At 33.2% G+C, this 23,955-nt stretch overlaps 3 protein-coding genes across 3 annotated transcripts; all 3 read left to right on the plus strand.

Moving 5' to 3' along the window:
- The first annotated feature begins 4,272 nt into the window (after positions 1 to 4,272).
- On the plus strand, positions 4,273 to 6,352 carry LOC126892969 (zinc finger protein ZFP2-like). The gene has a single exon (XM_050662920.1). It carries the CDS (start codon positions 4,422 to 4,424, stop codon positions 6,300 to 6,302), a length of 1,881 nt encoding a protein of 626 aa, XP_050518877.1. The 5' UTR covers positions 4,273 to 4,421; the 3' UTR covers positions 6,303 to 6,352.
- A 3,155-nt stretch (positions 6,353 to 9,507) lies between these two features.
- LOC126891675 (zinc finger protein 850-like) lies at positions 9,508 to 15,045 on the plus strand. Its single transcript, XM_050660914.1, has 2 exons — positions 9,508 to 10,258; positions 13,201 to 15,045. The coding sequence occupies exons 1-2, from the start codon at positions 9,783 to 9,785 to the stop codon at positions 14,993 to 14,995; spliced, it is 2,271 nt and encodes a 756-aa protein (XP_050516871.1). The 5' UTR covers positions 9,508 to 9,782; the 3' UTR covers positions 14,996 to 15,045.
- Positions 15,046 to 19,716: 4,671 nt separating this feature from the next.
- LOC114325078 (zinc finger protein OZF-like) lies at positions 19,717 to 21,617 on the plus strand. The gene has a single exon (XM_028273008.2). It carries the CDS (start codon positions 19,993 to 19,995, stop codon positions 21,556 to 21,558), a length of 1,566 nt encoding a protein of 521 aa, XP_028128809.1. The 5' UTR covers positions 19,717 to 19,992; the 3' UTR covers positions 21,559 to 21,617.
- The last annotated feature ends 2,338 nt before the right edge of the window (positions 21,618 to 23,955 follow it).

Genomic DNA, 23,955 nt, shown 5'->3' on the forward strand with positions numbered 1-23,955 from the left:
TGCAAATATGATAGAAAAAAAAACAAATTTATTATTATAAATATATTGGTAGAAAAGTATAAAACTATAAACTAAATTAATTATGTGTCCGAATCTTGTACTTCTTCTTCAAACTCCTCATCTGAGCTTAAATATTCATTCTTTTCTTCTTCGCCAGACTCCCCTCGAGACTCAGATTCCTCTTGTACATGATCTGTAAATAGTTGTAATATGTATTTAGAATTAATTAAAAATTAATAAGTGATTAATTAGTTGAGTTGCTACGTATTCTCCGTTCTTTTATACGGACTCAAAGTCTGGACAATCACGGGCGAATCTGAGGAAAGACGTTGTTGAGATGTGGAGTTATCGAATAATGTTAAATATATCATGGACACACGTAACAAACAAGGAAACATTAAGAAAGATGAAAAAGGCAAAAGAAATACTCAACACTATGAAGGAAAGAAACGTGATGTGCTTGGTTATATAAGGAAAAGTATTAAGCATTGGTTATATAAGTAAGAATACGTAGCAACTCAATCAATTAATCACTAATTAATTTTTCATTTATTCTAAATACATATTACAACTATTTACAGATCAGGTAGAAGAATCTGAGTCTCAAGGGAAGTCTGACGAAGAAGAAGAGAATGTATATTTATTTTAACTAATTTTTTTTTCCTTCATAGTGTTGAGTATTTCTTTTGTCTTTTTCATCTTTCTTAATGTTTCAGTGTTTGTTAAGTGTTGTGCCCATGATATTTTTTACATTATTCGATAACACCACATCTCAACAATGGCAAGTTTTTCTTCAGATTGTCCAGGCTTCGACTCCGTATAAAAGGACAGAGAATACGTAGCAACTCAATCAATTAATCACTGATTAATCTTTAACTAATTCTAAATACATATTACAACTATTTACAGATCATGTAGAAGAGGAATCTGAGTCTCGAGGGGAGTCTGACGAAGAAGAAGAGAATCAACATTTAAGCTCAGATGAGGAGTTTGAAGAAGAAGTACAAGATTCGGACACAGAATTAATTTAGTTTATATTTTTATACATTTCTACCTATATATTTATAATAATAAATTTGTCTTTTTCTATCATATTTGCAAAATCTGTTGTATAGTACGTATTATTTTCCTTTAATTAAGAAAAAATACTTAAAAAACTATGATATATACAATAATTACTCTAACGTTTCGAGGCACAAAAACATGGATATCGCCAGGTCACGTGATTTTCTCGAGCGAACGGACTCGCTCAGCTACAACAGAGGACGCAAACAGCTAGCGGTATACGCTCTTTCTCACACTGCTGCTTACCTATAGCGGTTTTCATTTATATGCACGCGTAATTTGTTGAAAAATTTTACCAAAAAAAAACCTTTCTTTTTTAGAATATTTATTTTTAAAATTAAAGAATACCCTGTCATAATAACAATTGCAGCTCCCTGTCCGGAAGGAATGTACATATCTATGCATGTATAGTTGTATATTTTATACTCGTTAATAGTATGTACAGATTCAAATGAAATCTTCTGAAGTTCAGATGCACCCCCTGAAAATAATCCTGGGGCGCCCATGCAAGTATCTTGCAGAGTTAAAATCGCCCTCAAATTGTCTGGCCTGTTTATTTTCTTTATATTTGAATATTTAAATTTACTTTCAAGGCATATCAATGATATTTTTTGTAATAACAATTTTTACCCTTTTTTAACTTTGGGGGGGATTTTTGGGGAAAATAACCGCTACCCTCCAGCCAGATCGGCATTTTTGTATTAAGCTATCATAGAAGAGTCACCTGAAAAATTTTCAGGTTGCCTAAAATACCTACTCAAAAATGTCTCACAGCTCTTATACTAATAGGTTAATTGTTTGAGTTACAAATTAAACGAAAATAAATTAACTAACTTTTGCGTCCAAAAACGAAAATATGCCTCATGTGGGGTTATACAACTTACAACGGGGAAAGCTTATTGGTCTTATGGAACAAGTAATGTTCTCAGAGGGACATAGCTGCAGAGCTAGGCGTAATACAGGGCGTTCCGTCCAAAACCTATGATAGGTAACAGGAACTAGAAACCTCAAAAATAAAGCAAGGGAAAGTCACCAAAAAGTAATAACGGCTCGCCACGATCGTTTAATTGTCCAATCAGCTGGAAGACACTCAACTATTTCTCACCTTCAGCTCCAAAGGCAGTTTTTGGAAGCTACAGGTGTAACTGTTTCAATTGAAACGATAAGAAAAAGAGTTCGTGCCAAGAAGTATACAGCAGGAGACAGTTATGGGTTCCCGAGTTATCCAGGCAACACAAGATTGATCGCCTAAATTGGTGTCTTCACCACCAAAACTGGAACATTAGGAATTGACAAAATGTGCTATTTTCAGAAAAAGTCAGGATTTGTGTAAAATCAGATGACCCACGAAATCGTGTACTTAGAGGTCGAGGAAGACAAGCAAGAACGAAAACTGTCAGATCTGTTCACAAATATACAAGGGGAAGTGTAATGTTCTGGAGAGGAATTGTGATCGTAAAAAAATCCTTTAATTTGCATCCAATCAACTTTAACTGCTCACAGGCATGTTGATAACCTGTAGTTAGGCTCTGAAGAGGTGCAACAGGAGAAAATTTAATTTTCTTGAGTGATAATGGACCTCCACATACCATTAGAGTGACTAGAGACGTCATTGAAGCAGAAGGTATCCCTTGTTTGGAGTGGCCTGCTTGCTCACCCGAGCTTATAGAATCTCATATTCTTCTTATAGAGCTCACCCTATAGAATATTTGTGAGGTATGCATAAAGAAAAATTAGAGCTCGTCGGGATAATCCACAAAACACGGCACGGCTAGTACAAGCTGCTCTTGAAGGATGGAGCAACCTACCACAACAAAATGTTGATAATTTGATTAGGAGCATGTCCACGCAAACTGAAGCTTAACACATAGTTAATCCTAACCTTAAACATTAAATATGTGTTATACTGAGTGCTACAATATTATACTACAGATAGATACTTACAGATGTCCTTTAAAACAGAAAGATCTCTGATAAATTTTTATATGGGCGCCTTTCAGGACCTATTGGCCATAACACTTAATAAAAAAAATTCCTATTTTTTCTAAAATTTACTAAAACTTCCAAGTGGTTAAAAACATTTCCCAAGATAACATTTGTAACAAATAAAACAAACAAAAATTTTAGTACATTTTTTGACGGTTTTTGCTATAAATTTTAAAGAACCGTTTGGATTTATATGAAATTGGCATACCCATAGCTAACATGTCAAAGAAAAAAATGATATTGTGCCAATGTGTGCTTTTGCCCTGGGGGTGAGATTCACGCCTTCTCGTTCAAAATAAGTCCAGAATTCGATAAACTGAAAAACATTTGATATTGTTTACAATTAAACTTTGAAATGATCACAAAATGTCGACTGTCATTTGTCGATTTATGTAGGTCCAAATAACAAATCTATTTATTAGCTAATATTACAAGACCAAAGGAAATATATATTTATATTTTATGAGATCAATACTTTTCTGTTTAGCAATAGAAGCTCGGTCAAATTCGGAAGCTGGCAGTGACAAATATTTTTTTGCACCTACCTCTACCGAAAGTATACTTTTCCGGACCTGATTGTAGGGAGCAAATTTGTACTTTTCCTTCCTAGGGAGGAAAAGTAAAAGTGACGTCATGGTATTTCATTCATGAAATATAACTTATTGATGCCCTGTATCATATCTAATTTCTATTTCGTAAGTATCTATACATTTTAACGTTTATGAAACACCCTGTATTTTGCAGAATGGTAAAAAACAGTAAATTGTTATTTTGATTTAACAATGTTTACATTAATAATTTGACTTATATTTGACAGTTGACAGTTATATTGTACCTACTTGTTAGTTTTAGTTCTAATAAATTTTGTTGGTTAGTTACATAAATGCGAGTAAATTAAGTAAAAATGAAAAAATGACTTGTTATTTGAGGAAGGTGAAAAATCATATGTTTAACATGGGAGTAAAGTGTCTTTTCCTCCCTTGAATGATTACTGCCCTCCGCTACGCGTCGGGCAGTAAACTTCATTCTCGGGAGGAAAAGTAGCACTTTCCTCCCTTGTTATACAAATAGCTATCCGCTGTAGCATTGTCTCCTTATTTTTTGCTGCTATTCTGACAATAGCAGAGTGTATTGAGTTGCACTACGTGAATGTGTTTTGTGTTATTGTTTTAGTAATGTTTTATTTAAATAAATATATTGATGTGAGTTTTTTTAGGATAATAAACGAATCAACTTTTTTTTTCAACTCATTAACATCTTCCAAGAGTTCCAGCCTTCAAAATGTTCAAGCCTTGCCCACTGGACTACTACGTATCCAAGGAACATCCAAGTATTACATTATTTTACCAAAGAACTCTGGATCTGCGGCTATGCCATCACAAACCCAAATGGTAACATCAAAAACGGCTCCACGTCTGCTTAAAGTAATACCATCACAAACTCAATTACTGGTGACATCAAAAACTGCTCCACCTGCACTTAAAGTATATCCATCACCAAAGCAACTATTGATAAAATCAAAGACTTCTTCACCGGTACTGAAAGTAATCCCAAAAGTTAGGATGCCATCAAATACTGTGATATCTAGATCTGAACCTCCACTGAAAGTAGTCCCATTGAAAATTATAAAAAATCACCCGACAAAGGTACATCCAAACACTCAAGTCGTAACCAAGAGTAAAAGTGCTTCGCCTACATATATTAACCCTTTCAATTATACTCCTAAGGTAAAAAACACGTTACCATCTATCTGCATACAAAAAATTGCAGTGAAAGGTGAAGGAAACTTAATGCAGGTAAAAATGTTAGCATGGGCTTGTAAAATTTGCACGAAAGAATTCCATGAAAAAGAACAACTAATGGAGCATTACGAAATGCATAAGAATACCACAGATCAGCTAGGTGATATCGATGAAAATAACGATGCATATAACATAAGCAGCAAAGAAGTAACTTGCCCAGTTTGCTTGAGGACATATGCCCACATGGACAGCTATAGAGCACATGTTGCTCTTAAACACAAACCAAAAGACCATAATTGTGATACGTGTAAACGTACTTTTCCTGACGATTTTTACTTGAGTCGTCATAATGCTACGCACAATGAAGATCCAGAATTGTACGAGTGCGTGATATGCAAAAAGTTTCAAACAAAAAACGCCAAAAACTTATACGAACATATAACCAAAGAACATGTAAAAGAGGAAATGTATTGCAAGGAATGTGACAAGACGTTCTTATCGAAAACGTGGTTCGAAGATCATAAAATATTTCACGTAGAAATTAACGAAATAGATATGTATAAATGTAGCAGATGCAAATCTACCTTCACGACCAACTATTCCTTGATGGAACATGTGCAGGAAGCTCATATCAAATACAAATGCGGTCAGTGTGATGTAACCTTTCCCTACAAGCAAAATTTAGACGAACATAACCGCCATCTGCATGTAACTGCAGAAGAGTTACTTTGTAATGAATGTGGGAAAACATTTACAAACGTAAAATATCTTAGGCGTCACGAAAAAACCCATAAACCAGAGAAGTATGTTTGTTATATTTGTGGTAAAATATTGGTAAATAAACCAGGCTTCAAGCTTCACATGAGAGTGCATACTGGGGAAAAACCATATAAATGCAATTTCTGCAACAAAGCTTTTCGTCAAAGCAGCGTCTGCAACACACATAAGAAGAGAATTCATGGCGAGAGTCCATATCCTGGTATGATACGTATGATAGAGAAACCATATTCTTGTTCCCAATGTAAGAAATCTTTCTTCAACACAGCCAGTCTTATGATACACATGCGAGTCCATACTGGGGAGAAACCATATTCTTGTTCTATGTGTAAGAAAGCTTTCTCCTATGCATCCAGTTTTAAGATACATATGCAAACTCATAACGGCGAGAGACCATATCCTTGTTTCGAATGTAATAAATCTTTCACCGATAGAACGGGTCTTATCAAACATATGCGAGTCCATTCCAAAGAGAAACCGTATTCTTGTTCCATATGTAAGAGAGCTTTCTCCCAGTCAGCCAGCCTTAAGATACATATGCGAGTCCACACCAAAGAGAAACCATATCCTTGTTCCGTATGTAAGAAAGCTTTCTCCCAGTCAAACACTCGTCAGGTACATATGACAATCCATACCGGGGAGAGAGCATATCCTTGTTCCAAATGTAACAAAAAGTTTATTACTAAAGGTATGAAAGATGTTCATGAGAAAAAGTGTAATAATTTTAAATAGTTCCGTAGTTTGAAATATGTTTTATTGCTCTTAATAAAAAAATGTTTATATATTGTTTTTATAATTTGTCTTCACCAATCTTCTATGTACCAAATATTCGAGAGTAGTAGTAGATAAATAGCGACTTCGGCACACTTTGACCGCCAAGCGCATCCGCGCTTGAATTCCAACCCCCCTACCAGTGGCGCTCGCGGCCTTACAGACAGGGTCGGCAAAGTTTTTTTGTTTGCTCATATAGGTATACCATCTAATTAAAAGGCTTAAATCATCATAGGAGATTCTTTTGTTTCTTTTTTGTTTGGTTTACTTGACATTCTCTCTTGTTTCATGGTGTTTCGACACTACGTTTTGATTCTGTTGAGAAAAGAGAAATCCCGGTTATTTGAGGCAGAAGTTGGTGGTAATAAGAGAATTGATGAACCGTTTGTTGTAAAGAATTGCAGTACTAAGGTAGTATATAAAACTATACATATTTTGTAACTTATACCACTTTCCGAAAATATTTGGATCAGCATAATTTTTAAGTACCTAACTTTTAATAATAAATATCTTGGAAATTATTTGACGAAGGTAACTTATATTTATAAAATAAAATAAAGTAAAAGATTTTCAAAAGCTGTTTACGAAAATCTACTACTAGTGCAGTCACTGAAGGTTTCCACCTCCGATTTCGTAGAACCTCCATCGATTTTCATGAAAATTGTTGAGTAATTAGAGGATACCTCAAGGAACAAAGGTGACATGATGCTAACTTGCGCTTTTACCCTGGGGGTGGATGCCACCCCTTCTCGGAGGTGAAAATTATTTTATTAAAAATAATACCATAAATCGACAGAGGGAAAAATTATAAGCAAAATTTGTTATATAAAGTTATTAATATAACTCAATACTTTTTGAGTTATTCAAGACCAAAAATTTTATTTTTTCGTAAAAAAATGCATGTTTTAAATCGGTTTTTCACGTATAACTCGAAAACTATAAGCTTTTGGAAAAAAGTTATCATTACTGAAATTGAAGGTAATAAAAAATTTAATACATTCCTCACTTAAAGAACTAAACTAATGTTAGTTCAAAGTGAGTTATTGGCAATTGAATGTGTATTTTTTTCGACGAGTACTCAAATCTAAGTATTCAAGCTTAAATAACGGGAAAACGATGCAATCTATAAAATATACCTGTTAAACATTTGTCAAAGTACTTCGGAATACCTATCAAATGAGCTTAAGAACAAGTTAATGGCATCAAAATTAAGCAAGTTATGATGAAAATAAGAGAACTCTTTGGAATTTTTAGGAAAAAGTGAAAAATCAAACATACGCGATTTCCACAAAAAATAAAATTTATAATAATCCTTTCAACAACTTCTTTATATTAGCATAAGTAATTATTTGAATAATTTTGACCGGTTTAAAATGCATATTTTTGAAAAAAAGGTATAATTTTAAAAAATCATAATTTTTAAAATTATTGTAATTTTCATATTCTTTTGATAAAAACTCCAAAAATACTCAATACACGTAAAAATGATATATAACCAAATTTTAGTTTTTTCTGTGACAAATACTTTATCTGTTTTACTATTTCTATAGGGTAAAAAATAACCGCGATAGAAACGTTTAAATCTTAAATTTTGCTGTGAAAACCATGCAACCGGGGCCATTTAACCATTTATTTTTAAAAAAGTAAGGGGTTTAAAAAATTAAGCTCAACGTAGTGAAATAGCACTTGAAATTAACTTTCAAATGGTTTTTAGATAAACCTGACATCGTAAAAATGAACGGAGTTATTAAAAAAAACAGTAACATTTTTTGGAAACATCTTTAAAAGATACATTTTGAAAAAATTTTGGAGCATAAATTTTAATGATATGAACATGTTCGGGGGCTCATTTGATAGATACATATTTTTAAGTACTTTGACAAATGTTTAATAAGTTTATGTTATAAAATGCATCATTTTCCCGGATGAACGGAGTTATTAAAAAAAACAGTAACATTTTTTGGAAACATCTTTAAAAGATACATTTTGAAAAAATTTTGGAGCATAAATTTTAATGATATGAACATGTTCGGGGGCTCATTTGATAGATACATATTTTTAAGTACTTTGACAAATGTTTAATAAGTTTATGTTATAAAATGCATCATTTTCCCATTATTTCAGCTTGAATACGTAGATTTTTTTACTCGCCGAAAAAAATATACATTCAATTACCTATAACTCACTTTTAGTTTACTAAGGTTTACTAGTAAAACACTAAAAGGTTTTTCTAGCAAGGAGTTTATTTCATTCTTTAATAGCTTCAATTTTGATAATAATAACTTTTTTGTAAAAACATAATTTTTGAGTTATTGATGAAAAATCGGTTAAAAACATGAATTTATCTCAAGAAAAATTAAAGTCTTTGATCTTTAATAACTCCAAAAGTTTTGATTTATTTTAATAACTTTATATAATAAATTTTGCTTAGAATTTGTTCCTCTATCGAATTATGGGGTTATTTTCAATAAAATAATGTTCACCCCCCGAGAAGGGGTAGCATTCACCCCCATGGTAAAAGCGCAAGTTGGCACCATGTCACCTTTGTTCCTTGAGATATCCTCTAACCACTCACCAATTTTCATTCAAATCAATCAAGGTTCAACGAAATCGGAGGTAATAGCTCATATTCACCTTCATTGACTCCACTATACAATGAAAACTAACCGAGATTTAAAATTTCATCGTGATTGACAAACTGTTTGCATTTTTTTTTTTTTTCGAAAAAAATTGTTCTAAAACAGTAGTCCGTTTAGGCGAGCTAGACTGGCAAGAAAAGACAATATTCTTTAATTTTTTTACACGTATCCTGCAAAACTAAATTCGTTCTATGCGCATAACAGTGAGTAAATAAAGCTTGTGGTGCAATAGCTTAAACTTTTGCCTGGAGACCATTCAATTCACCCGACATCACGGCAACGCCGTCATAAGTTTGCCCTACCAATTTATTTTTGATATCAAAAAATTTTAATTTGTTCTTTAAAACACCAAAAATATATTCTGCCTTTTTGCTTTTACTCACGTCTGTAAAACCTAAAAACCTCTCATAAATATTACCACGCAACGCGTATCGAACAATAATAATTGATTAAATAATATTGTGAATGACATGATAATCAGAAGTTTCATCTACTTCTAGCGAAAAGCAAATGGTTTTCTGAATTCTGATTCATTAACGTTATTCAGTATGTAACTAATTGATTACATTAGTTCATTCTGTACTGGTTTATACACGCCGCTAAATATATTCGAATCACACATAAATTAGCAAATTCCAAATCGTATTTCTCAAACAATTTTTTTAGTTCTCTAGAAATATTTTGATTTAACGAATGCTCCGATTCATCTTGTACCCTAAATGATAATTCCTGACTACTTAAAAAAATACAATATCAATTAAACGACGTAAAACGGCGTGATTATTTTTTGCAATTTCTGCCGATGCTTCCAAATAAAACATCGGCAGATTTAAATGTGCCGTACCTCCCGTTTAATGCCTACGAAGAGAATCAAGGCTTCAAGCTTCATATGAGAGTGCATACTGGGGAAAAACCATATAAATGCAATTTCTGCAACAAAGCTTTTGCTCATAGCAGCGTCTGTAACACACATAAGAAGAGAATTCATGGCCAGAGACCATATCCTGGTTCCGAAGGTGAGAAACCATATTCTTGTTCCCAATGTAAGAAATCTTTCTTCAACACAGCCAGCCTTATGATACACATGCGAATCCATACTGGCGAGAAACCATATTCTTGTTCTATGTGTAAAAAAGCTTTCTCTCATGCATCCAGTCTTAAAATACATATGCCAATTCATAACGGCGAGAGACTATATCCTTGTTCCGAATGTAATAAATCTTTCACCGATAGAACGGCTCTTATCAAACATATGCGAGTCCATTCCAAAGAGAAACCGTAGTCTTGTTCCATATGTAAGAAAGCTTTCTCCCAGTCAACCAGTCTTAAGAGTCATATGCGAGTCCATACCGGGGAGAAACCATATCCTTGTTCCATATGTAAGAAAGCTTTCTCCCAGTCAAACACTCTTCAGGTACATATGAGAATCCATACCGGGGAGAGAACATATCCTTGTTCCAAATGTAATAAAAAGTTTATTACTAAAGGCATGAAAGATGTTCATGAGAAAAAGTGTAATTATTTTAAATAGTCCGTAGTTTGAAATATGTTTTACTGCTCTTAATAAAAAAATTTTATAGATTGTTTTTATAATTTGTCTTCACCTATCTTCTATGTACCAAATATTCGAGAGTAGTAGTAGATAAATAGCGACTTCGGCACACTTTGACCTTTTGACTGCCAAGCGCATCCGCGCTTGAATTCCAACCCCCCTACCACTGGCGGCTCGTGGCCTTAGAGACAGGGTCGGCAAAGTTTTTTTGTTTGCTCATATATGTATGTATACCATCAATATTTGCTAAATTTGAAGTAAAGCGCACTAAAAGATCCTCAAAATGCAAACTGTATCAAAGTCACTCTTTTGTGATGCGTTTTACTTCAAATTTAGCAAATATTATGAAAAAAATCTTTCAAAATAAAACTATAATTTTAATTTTCATTAAAATGAAAATACGTTTTCGCGCCACGTATAACTCATATCAGTTCTTTTTTAGCCGGAATGTTGTATGCGCCACTCATTTTTACAGCGTTTAGCGGTTTTTTATTCTTGTAATATCTTACAAAACAATTTTTTTATTTACTTATACAGAGATGAACATTGCATTTCTCACATGACAATATAGAAATGTCGCATGAAATAGAGAAACCAATATTTCAAAAAATTTAATATTTTGTTCAGAAACTGTTAAATGGCAGCACAAGTACTTATTAGCGGAATAGGATGTCCATAATCGGGACAATGTGTTACAAGGGTAAAAACAAATGGAGCTACATACAAAAAATTATAAAATAGGTTGTCCTCAATTGAGGACACGGTAAACGAAATAGTTAAGTTGTAAAGGGCGAAAAAATTGTCATATTTTAGCTCCTTCACTATGTACGGTTTACTTCCGGTGTGGTCAGGCCTAGCAGTAATAAATATTTTTTTCCGCTGTGGCATTGTATCCTTATTTTTGGCTGCTCTTCTGACAATAGCAGAGTGCATTGACTTTTACATGAATGTGATTTATGTTGTGGCGTTTGAAAAAACTCCAACATTAATTTTATATCCTATCCTAAGTATTTTGTTAACCCACCCTGTATACATGGCTCCTCTAATCTATTTATTTTATACGTAGTTTGCGACACCTGAGTAAACAGTGTCGTAATTCTTTGTTGTGAAATTTGTTGAAATTCCCTTAACAGCTACGCATAGAATGGTTTTCTTTTGTGCGCGAAGAATCCCATGCTACTATTGGAGTAGATTTTGAAAGATTCCTTGGTTGTCTCAGCCGATTGGTCAACGTGTTCAGCCGAGGAAAGTGATCGGCTCGACGCGCGAGAAGAAAAGTGAGAAGGAGAGTAGTTCGAGATTGACACCTGAGCTGCGAACCGAAGATGGCGTCTCAAGTTGAAATGGTGCCAGAAGCCCATAACTAGTGTTTTTTTGAAGTATTTAGTCTTCAATGATGCGAAATCATTCCTTTAAATGGTGTAGTATCTGAATCAAATGCCTTTTGCAAGTATTGCAACCCAGAACTCATGGAGGATTTGTTTGGGCGTGGCATACTATTGCGTATTAGAATTTTGAAGCCCTGTGTAGTCAAATATGGTCCAGTTTTTAATAATATGGTTGCTGGAGAATCTTGCCAATCGTTTCCTTTTGCTGTACACAGGTTTTTGTAGAAGATGGATTGTTGTTCCTGTTTCCAAGTTATGCTTCCTACGCCTCTTGTCAAGGACACCGATGTCTGTTTGTTTTGTTTGAGTGTGACAATGAAATGTTAAAAAAAAGAAGGTACTGTAAATCTTGTTTATAATATAAAAATAATATTAAAATTTGCAGTTGGCAAAATTTTTAAATATTTTAATAAAGATTGCTTTCACAATGGTAGTTTTTTTAAATTAAATAAAATGGCACTGCCATTTGACAGCTGAATAACTTTGAAATATACAGGTCAAATCTTATTTTGAGATACACTGCCCAATAAAGTTGAAAATTTTTTGTATTGGTAAAAATCATGTAAAGTTTAAAGTTTTGTGTATTCTTAGAAGTCATAAAAGGTTATACATTTTTTTGTCATTCCTATTGTAAAGTTAAAGTAGATATGTATTTCTTTAAGAATATGTTTTCTTAAAATTAAAATAATAAAGTCTAAAGGTTTGAATAAACATTATAAAATGTAACTATTTTTATTTCTATAACCTTTTGGAAAATTATTAACCAGATTTCTAATGCAACTGAAATTGAGTTTTAATGTGAAAGAAAAAAGAAGTTGGCATAGAAGCCAAGGTAGATGTTAAGAGTAGTCCAGTTTGACCCAAAAGAGGAATCTCAGATGAATTTCCCCCCATTTGGTATCCGTAAGTAAGATATGTGTCCAGTAAGTAACCAGTAGTGAATCGGAGGATATTTTATTCGTCATATTTTAAATAGTAGGAAAGTCCTCAAGTCTGTGTAAGTATCCTTTGCTTATTTGGTAATGATAGTTAGTCTTCTTAAAACCCCCTTATCTCCCTAATGAACCCACGACCCGCCACCGAACAACTCCTGAGCTGCTGTTAGCAAAAGAAGGTTTGAGTGTCTGCTTTTTCTACTTTAGCCCCATTTCGACACCCAATATCTATGTAGTTATTTTTATCCTTGTCGCCATCTGAGCAGACATTAAAAACGCATCAATGTGTTATTGTTTTAGTAATGTTTTACTTAAATAAATATTTTACTAATGTGAGTTTTTTAGGATACTAAACACTTCAACTTTTATATTTGACAAATTATCGTCTTCCAAGAGTGCCAGCCCTCAAAACCTTCAAGCCTTGCCTCGATCACTACGTGTCAAAGGAGCACCCAAGTATTACATTATTTTACCAACGAACTCTGTATCTGCGGCTGTGCCATTACTGGTGACATCAAAACCTTCTCCACCTGCACTTAAAGTAATCCCATCACATAACCAACTATTGATCACTACAAAGACTTCTCCACCGGTACTTCAAGCGATCCCGAAAGTTGTGATGGCATCAAATTCTGTCGGATCTAGATCTGCGCCTTCATTGAAAGTAATACCAACCAAAGAGCTAATGAATTATCCGACAAGTTTGTCAAATATACTTCCAAACCAAACAGTCGCATTTCAGAGTAAAGGTCCTGTGCCCAAATATTACGCTAATCCTTTCGACTACACTCCTTATGTAAAAAACACTTTATCTTTAACCCACACACAAAAAATAGCCGAACTAGAGAAACGTAGCCAAGGCGAACAAGATTTAATGCAGGAAAAAGTGTTCGCTTGGGTTTGTAAAATTTGCAGGAAAGAATTCCATGACAAAGAACTTCTTATGGAGCACTACGAAATACACAAGAATGCCACAGATCAGCTTGGTAATATCGACGAAAATAACGATACATATAACATAAGCGGCAAAGAAATAACTTGTCCAATTTGTATGACGACGTATGATAACATAGTTAATTATCAATACCACGTTTCTTATAAACACAAACCAAAAGACCATAATTGTGGTACGTGTAAACATACTTTTACTGACGAGTTTGACTTGAGTATACATAATGCTAAGCACAATCAAGATCCAAAATTGTACGGGTGCGTGATATGCAAAGAGTTTCAAACAAAAGACACCAAAATTTTATACGAGCATATATCCAAAGAGCATGTAAAAGAGGAAATGTATTGCAATGAATGTGACAATACGTTCTTATCCAAGACGTGGTTCGAAGGTCATAAAATATTTCACACAGACATTAGTAAAAGAGATACATATAAATGTGGCCGATGCGACTCTGAGTTTACGTCCAACTATTCGTTGATGGAACATATGCAGGAATCTCATACAAAATACAAATGCAATGAGTGTAATGTAACCTTTGCCTACAAGAAAAATTTAGACGAACATAACCGCCATCTGCATTTAAATTTATCTGAAGAACGCATTTGTTGTAACGTATGCGGAAAACTGGTTACAAAAAAAAATCTACATTATCACGAAAGAATCCATAAGGCGGGGAATTATGTTTGTTCTGTCTGTGGTAAAATATTTGTAAAGAAAGAAGGCTTAATCCTTCATACAAGAGTTCATACTGGAGAAAAGCCATACCAATGCGAAATATGCGGTAAAGCTTTCCCACAGAAAAGCACTTATAACAACCATATGAGAATTCATGATGGCGACGGAGCATATCCTTGTTCCGAATGTAACAAAGCTTTCTATAATGGAACCTGTCTTAGGAGACATATGGCAGTCCATACTGGCGAGAGACCATATCCTTGTTCCGAATGTAAGAAATCTTTCTCCCTTAAATCCAATCTTAGAAAACATAGGCTAGTCCATACCGGGGAGAAACCATATCCTTGTTCCATATGTGAGAAAGCTTTCTCCCAGTCATCCAGTCTTAAGACACATATGCGAATTCACACCGGGGAGAAAGCATATCCTTGTTCCAAATGTAACAAAAAGTTTGTTACCAAAGGCCAGAAAGATGTTCATGAGAAAAAAAGGTGTAAAATGTTTAAATAGTTCCGTAGTTTTAAATGTTTTGTTGCTCTTAATAAATATTTTTTAATAAATTGTTTTTATTTGTCACCAATCTTCTTTGTACGAAGTTTTCGAGAGTAGTAGATGGAGAGCGACTTCAGCACACTTTGACCTTTTGACCCCCGAGCGTAAGTCGCAGCTTTAACCGTACGCGCATCCTCTTCGCGCATACAGTAATTTTATTAAAGGAAATGAAAATGTAGTATGTCAAAGTGTGTAAATAATTTATTTTTTTGGCTGAGCGCTTTCTACATAAACGTCATCATCGGAGCTAATGGTCAAATAGTAAAAAAGGACCGCTACATAGAGGTATAATAATCATGTGCATCTTATGAATATAAATATGATTTTTGATTGCAAATGCTAACTGCTTTGTCCTCCGTACAACATCAAACAGTAAAAAAAAAGAAAAAACGGCCACATACACGTTGCACAAACGTCAGTGTTGGTCAGTCAGCTGTCTCTACTAGGCCAAGAATGGATGGGTGATACCAACACCCATACCATGAAAAAAGTTTTTATGTGTTTGTGCAACGTGTATGTGGCCTTTTTTTCTTTTTTCTGTTTTTTACTGTTTGGTGTTGTACGGAGGACAAAGCAGTTAGCATTTGCAATCAAAAATTATATTTATATTCATAAGATGCACATGATTATGATTATACCTCTATGTAGAGGTACTTTTTTACTATTTGACCATTAGCTCCGATGATGACGTTTATGTCGAAAGCTCTCAGCTAAAGAAATAAATTATTTACACACTTTGACATAATATATTTTCATTTCCTTTATTCATTCAAGTGTGTACAAACTTATCAGTCTTTTAACTATTAGTAATTTTATTCATTAAAAATGTATAAACATTTTCAATTTCGTTGCCACCCGAAAACGCAGCAGCATTATATTCTAGTTCAATCAGTGCAACAAGCGTCTATACCGGTTTCGGGACTTTTTTCCCCTCGTCAGTAGACACATATTCTCTTCTCTCTGATTGAACCAAGATACTCCGAAGCGTGCAGTCTCGGATTGCACCGAACGAAATGGCTGGGATGCCGTAGCGACATTTGCTAAGAAACAAACCAAGTTTTCAATCTAATAATACATAAAACGACATTAAAATATGAATGAAATTTAATAAAAAAATTTCCTCTTGGTAAAAGGTATATTAGTTTAAAAAGCCCTAAAGGGCTACAAACATATGAACAAAACGTTTTCGCTCTGTAACAAGAGCATCATCAGTGTTACCTAAAATAAGTATAGCCATATTAATTAAAGCAAAATGTTAAAGTTAAAATGATGACCAAGGTAAAAGTTAAGTTTGGTTATACTTACAAGAACATGGTGAGCCAACCAAAAAATACAAGGTCAAAGCCTTTCAAAAAACAGACAAAAGTCTAATATAAATAAATACATCGAAAAATCCAAAGGATGGATAAAATTCCTAAGGATACGGCCCTAGGGCAACATATGACTCCCACTCGTGGTAAGTGGGTCAAAAGGTAACTAGGTCATTATGTTATAAGAGGTGGCAGGCAACTAAGAGATGAGACTTCAAAAGCGAATCTGTCTGATGTCAGGACGACAATTGTCAATGATTGAAGTTTTATGAAATGTTGGTTACGCAGCTACTAAAATTAAAGTTATTTATGGTACAAGCAATGATAACAGCTAACATCAGTGTGTTGGAATTAAAAAATTACAAGAACTTAGTGAAAATAAATTATCTAAGATTTATAAAATAATGGGCTAATTTGAAATTCCATAATCATCAATGAGGTGTATATAAATTTATGAAGTAAAGATAGGCAAACCAAAATACAGGAGACGTGTTTTGTGGTTTGTGTTAAAATTAGATAATTAATATTTGTGAACCAACACAAATAGTGGTTGATAAAAATAGGGCGGCATGAAGATGAGATAAGTGAATAGGGGTTGTGATATCGAATGCTGAGTAATGTTGTAGTGCAAAAAAATTGTTTATAGTTAATAGGATATAGATGGATTCATCAACAACAATTTAAATGACTGAAAAGGTTGTTTTAAAGCTTAGTCCAAATTTATTTATTCTGTCCTTTTATGTAAAATAACATCTAGGGCACAGAAAAATTAATAAAATTGGATAAAAGTATCTAAGCCTAAGCTATGTCTAAAGTGAGGTCAGATGAAGTTAAGTGTTAAGTAAAATTATTGAGTAAATGGGGAAAAATTTTTTTTTAAATGTGTTTATTTAATAAAATTAAAAGGTAAAACAGAATAAAAGAACGCTGGATAGATAAATTAAAAAAAATTTCGATATCACAACCCCTATTCACTTGTCTCATCTTCATGCAGCCCTTTTTTTATCAACCATCATTTGTGTTGGTTCACAAATATTAATTATCTAATTTTAACACAAACCACAAAACATGTCTCCTGTATTTTGGTTTGCCTATCTTTACTTCATCAATTTATATACACCTCATTGATGATTATGGAATTTCAACTTCGCCCATTATTTTATAAATCTTAGATAATTTATTTTCACAAAGTTCTTGTAATTTTATAATTCCAACACACTGATGTTAGCTGTTATCATTGCTTGTACCATAAATAACTTTAATTTTAGTAGCTGCGTAACCAACATTTCATAAAACTTCAATCATTGACAATTGTCGTCCTGACATCAGACAGATTCGCTTTTGAAGTCTCATCTCTTAGTTGCCTGCCACATCTTATAACATAATGACCTAGTTACCTTTTGACCCACTTACCACGTGTGGGAGTCATATGTTGCCCTAGGACCATATCCTTAGGAATTTTATCCATCCTTTGGATTTTTCGATGTATTTATTTGTATTAGACCTTGTATTTTTTGGTTGGCTCACCATGTTCTTGTAAGTATAACCAAACTTTGCTTTTACCTTGGTCATCATTTTAACTTTAACATTTTGCTTTAATTAATATGGTTATACTTATTTTAGGTAACACTGATGATGCTCTTGTTACAGAGCGAAAACGTTTTGTTCATATTTTTGTAGCCCTTTAGGGCTTTTTAAACTAATATGCCTTTTACCAAGAGGAAATTTTTTTATTAAATTTCACTTGTAATTAATGGTATACAGTCAACTACAGGAAGTTCTTCCTTGCGAATTATTATTAAAATATGATTCTACATCCCATCAGATTGAAAACAGTGGGAAACTTCTCTGGTAACAACCTTCTAGGATTTTAAAAATTATAAGCCATACGTGTACCAAGACTATAGGAAAATGAGGGAATTTTACAATTTGCAATTCACGTCCCATCTGCTCAGCGTAGTAAAGCTCCAACGAGAAGCTTCCTACGTACTCCAAATGGAGTTGTTCAGTGGTTGGTGTTGGGTTGCGTGTGATAACCTTATTGTCCACGGAAACAAATAAAATAATATTAAATAAACTGTCAATAATAATATATTTATTTGGGAAAAAGGAGTGCTTGTGCCTAGTTCTCAGAGAGGTGTGTTATTCTTTTCCGACCGAAGGCTTGTAACTGACTGAATTGAACTCATTAATTTTGTCATTTTGTGGTTTAAAATCTGAAGGCATCTGAAGGTTTTTATTTGTCACCAATCTTCTTTCAATTCAAAATAACCGCGAAAAAGTATAAGCTGACACTATCCAAAGAGAAAACCCAATCGATAGTAATATCCAGGAACCCAATTAGATGTAAATTAGTAGTGGACGACCATATAATCGAACAGGTAATGGATTGTAGATACTTAGGTGTGGAAATATTGCCACAGGCATCTGTGGCAAGAATCAAAACAGCAGGCAACGAAATCAGCGAGAATATCTGGTTTCCTGAGGGATATAATGTGGCGGAATAAATATAATATGAGCACCGAAAGCAAAGTCCGCATTTATAAGACAATTATAAGACATATAAGACCAAACAAATAATGAGAACAACAGAGATGAAAACCCTAAGATCCATAAGAGGTATCACACTCAGTGGCAAAAAGCCACCCCCTGATAAAGATAAAGATGAAAATATGGATACTGTAAGTCCTCGTTTCGATCCAAATAATAGGTAGGAATCATCCGATAAAGTCCCGTATTTTGTATTGGTAGAATCTATCGATCCGAATATTCAAAGATTATCACCAGTCCGAGTAGGTCATTTTTTATTCATTAATAGCTTTTTCAAAAATGATGCTATTAATATTAAATTGGTAGGCAGAGACAAAGTTAAAGTTATTTTTAAAGCTCACACATGTTGTTCTGAAGCTATTTCCTTGTGGCATTTTTATGATTAATTATTTATATGGGGAAATAAGCCACCATTAAAATGAAAAAAATTATTTTATTAACGTTTCGACGCCCAAATCGGGTGCCGTTGTCAAAATACAAAATATTACTAGAATAAATAAAAGTGTTGTTGCTAAGCAAAAAAATTCTTCTAATAATTTATTTATGTGATTTATATATAATATATTTATATATAATATATTTATAACCTTCTCACACATGTGCAAATAATCTAGTTAATCTCGATAGAATTACTTCTAATAAATTTATTGCTTATATTCCAAAGCAGAAAAGGAAATATCAGTCTCATTATTTTTTTGCTGATATTCTGACAAAAGCAGAATGTATTGAGTCGCATTACATGAATGTGTTTTAAGTGTTATTGTTTTAATAATGTTTTACTTAAATAGATATTTTACTACTGTGCGTTTTTTTAGGATACTAAACACTCCAACTTTTTTGTTCGACACGTTATCGTCTTCCAAGAGTGCCAGCCTTCAAAATCTTCAAGCCTTGCCTCGATTACTACGTGTCAAAGGAGCACCCAAGTATTATATTATTTTACCAAAGGACTCTGTATCTGCGGCTGTGCCATTACAGTCCCAACTGGTGACATCAAAAACTGCTCCACGTGCACGTAAAGTAGAACCATCACAAAATCAACTATTGGTAAAAACAAAGTGTCCTTCATCGGTATTTAAAGTAATCCCGAAACATATGATGCCATCAATTACTGTTGGATCTGGATCTCCAACTCCACTGAAAGTAATCGCATCCAAAGATATACTAAAACAACCGACAATTTTGTCAAATGTACGTCCAAAACCCAAAGTCGTAACCAAAAGTAGATATGCTTCGTCTACATATTTGAATCCTTTCGACTATACTCCTTACATAAAAAATACTGTATCGTCCTCCCGCAGACAAAAAATAGAGAAAAATTTAACGCAGGCAATGGTGTTCCCATGGGATTGTAAAATTTGCACCAAAGTATTCCATGACAAAGAACTTCTTATGGAGCACTACGACATGCACAAGAATGCCACAGATGAGCTTGGTGATATCGACGAAAATAACGATGCATATAACGTAGGTGGCAAAGATATAGAATGTCCAATTTGTTTGACGACTTATGCCAGCATAGATAGTTATCAAAAACATGTTGCTCATAAACACAAACCAAAAGACCATAGTTGTGGTACGTGTCAACATACTTTTACTGACGAGTTTGACTTGAGTATACATAATACCACGCACAATCAAGATCCAGAATGGCACGAGTGTGTGCTATGCAAAGAGTTTCAAACAAAAGACACCAAAATGTTATACGAGCATATATCGAAAGAGCATGTAAAAGAAAAAATGTATTGCAATGAATGTGACAAGACGTTCTTATCGAAGACGTGGTTCGAAGATCATAAAATATTTCACGTGGACATTAATAAAAGAGATACGTATAATTGTGACCGATGCGACTCTGAGTTCACGTCCAACTATTCGTTGATGGAACATATGCAGGAATCTCATACCAAATACAAATGCAATGAGTGTAATGTAACCTTTGCCTACAAGCAAAACTTAGACAAACATAATCGCCATTTGCATGTACCTGAAGAACGCATTTGTTGTAGCGTATGCGGAAAACTGGTTACAAAAAAAAATCTACATAATCACGTAATTATCCATAAGGCGGGGAATTATGTTTGTTCTGTCTGTGGTAAAATATTTGTAAAGAAAGAAGCCTTAATCCTTCATACAAGGGTTCACACTGGAGAAAAGCCATACCAATGCGAAATATGCGGTAAAGCTTTCGCACGCAAATGCACTTACAACAATCATATGAGCATTCATAATGGCGACAGAGCATATTCTTGTTCAGAATGTAACAAAGCTTTCTACAAGGTAACCTTTCTTAGGATACATATGCGAGTCCATACTGGCGAGAGACCATATCCTTGTTCCGAATGTAAGAAATCTTTCTCCCTTAGATCCAATCTTAGACAACATATGCGCGTCCATACCGGGGAGAAACCATATTCTTGTTCAATATGTAAGAAAGCTTTCACCCAGGCAGCCAGTCTTAAGATACATGAGCGAATTCATACCGGTGTGAAAGCATATTCTTGTTACATATGTAAGAAAGCTTTCACCCAGTCATCCACTCTTAAGACACATGAGCGAATTCATACCGGTGTGAAAGCATATCCTTGTTCCAGATGTAACAAAAAGTTTGTTACCAAAGCCAAGAAAGATGTTCATGAGAAAAAATGGTGTAAATTTTAAATAGTTCCGTAGTTTTAATTTTATTGCTCTTAATAAAACATTTTTATAAAATTGTTTTTATTTGTCACCAATCTTCGTTGTACGAAGTTTTCGAGAGTGGTAGATTGATAGCGACTTCAGCAGACTTTGACCTTTTGACCCCCAAGCGTAAGTCACGGCTTGAACCGTACGCGCATCCGCTTCGCGCATACAGGATCTTTCATTGGGAAACGGAAAAACGGAGGTCACCGAGGCCGTTCTAGTTATACTAAATTTTTTGCCCTACCGACTTGTATATCCGAGTTACAGGGTGTTTTATCGATTTTGCTATTTGGTACACCCGGGTCCGGATTAACAAAAAATTATAAAGTAATTGTGACCTTAAAACAACACCCTCTATATAGAAATTTTGAAAATCTGTTTGCATATTTGAAGATAGCACAAAAAACTAAGTCTAATGGTTTGCTTCGATTTTTCGGCCAGACAATTTGTTGACTTTAATTTTTAAATTATATTAAATTTTTTAAGAACTCAACAATAAAAAGCAGGTATCATTAACTTTTAATTATAAATTATTAAAGTTATTGAATAAATACTTATTTTAAAATGAATCAATACTTTTTTACCACATTGGAAAGACCCAATTATTAGTAATCACAAGAAAAATCCAGGTCCGGATTAACAAAAAACATAAAGTAATTGTGACCTTGAAACAACGCCCTGTATATTAACAGTTTCAAAATTTCTTTGCACATTTGAAAAGACCACAAAAATCCGAGTGTATCGATTCACTTTGATTTTTTGTGCAAAAATTTACTTTTGAAATTTGAAATTTTGAAATTAAATATATTCAAATTTTTAAGAACCCTAAAATTAATAAGCAGGTTTTTAAAGCACTTTTAATAATAAATCATTTATGTTGATGAATAAATACTAATTTTAAAAATAATCAGGTATTATTTACTGCGTTAAAAGAACTCACTGACTAATCACAAGAAAATCCAGGTCCGTATTAACAACAAAATACAAAGTAATTGTGATCTTGAAAAAACACCCTGTATATTAAAATTACGTTTGCACACCTTAAGAGAGCACGAAAAACTAAGTTTAATGTTTCTTTTTATTTTTTTTTGTGCAGAGAATTTAACGACATTACATTTGGAATTATACCGAAATTTTTATTATGAGTTCCCAGAGTTCTTAAAAATTTCGACATAATTTCAAAATTAAATTCATTAAATTGTCTGGCCAAAAAAATGAAGCGAACGATTAAACTTAGTTTTTCATACTTATGTGCAAAAGGATTTTGAAAATTTCAATATACAGGGTGTTATTTCAAGGTTACAATTACTTTATATTGTTAATCCGGACCTGGATTTTTGTTGTGATTTGTAAGTGGGTCGTTCGAATGTCGTAAATAAGTATTGATTATTTTTTAAATGGGTATTTATTTAATAACTTTAATAATTTATTGTTAAAAGTGCTTTAAAAATCTGCTTTTTAATTTCAGTGTTCTTAAAAATATCAATATATTTAATTTCAAAATTAAAGTCATTAAATTTCCTTCACAAAAAATTAAAGCAAACCGATAAACTCAAATTTTAATCGTCTTTTCAAGTCTTCAAACAAATTTTGAAAATTTTAATATACAGGGTGTTGTTTCAAGATCAAAATTACTTTATGTTTTTTGTTAATCCGGACCTGGATTTTTCTTGTGATTAATAATTGGGTCGTTCCTATGTGGTAAATAAGTATTGATTAATTTTAAAATGGGTATTTATTCAATAGCTTTAATAATTTATAATTAAAAGATAATAATACTTGCTTTTTAATGTTGTTCTGAAGCTATTTCCTTGTGGCATTTTTTATGATTAACTATTTAGTGGGAAATAAGCCACAATTAAATTGAAAAAACAATTTTATTAACGTTTCGAAGCCTAAATCGGGTTTCGTTGTCAAAATACAAAATACTACTATTTATATATTATTAATATTAATATTAATAATAATTAATTAAATTGAATTTTTTGAAGAACTCTTGACATTAAAAAGCAATTTAGTGGGAAATAAGCCACAATTAAATTGAAAAAATAATTTTATTAACGTTTCGAAGCCCAAATCGGGTTTCGTTGTCAAAATACAAAATACTACTATTTATGTATTATTAATATTAGTAGTATTTTGCATTTTGACAACGAAACCCGATTTGGGCTTCGAAACGTTAATAAAATTATTTTTTCAATTTAATTGTGGCTTATTTCCCACTAAATTGCTTTTTAATGTCAAGAGTTCTTAAAAAAATTCAATTTAATTTCAAAATTAAAGTCATAAAATTGTCTGGCCGAAAAATTGAAGCGAACGATTAGACTTGGTTTTTGTGCTCTTTTCAAATATGCAAACAGATTTTCAGAATTTCAA

Source organism: Diabrotica virgifera, chromosome 9 (assembly GCF_917563875.1).
Source record: "Diabrotica virgifera virgifera chromosome 9, PGI_DIABVI_V3a".
In the NCBI taxonomy this organism is placed as follows: Eukaryota; Metazoa; Arthropoda; class Insecta; order Coleoptera; family Chrysomelidae; genus Diabrotica; species Diabrotica virgifera.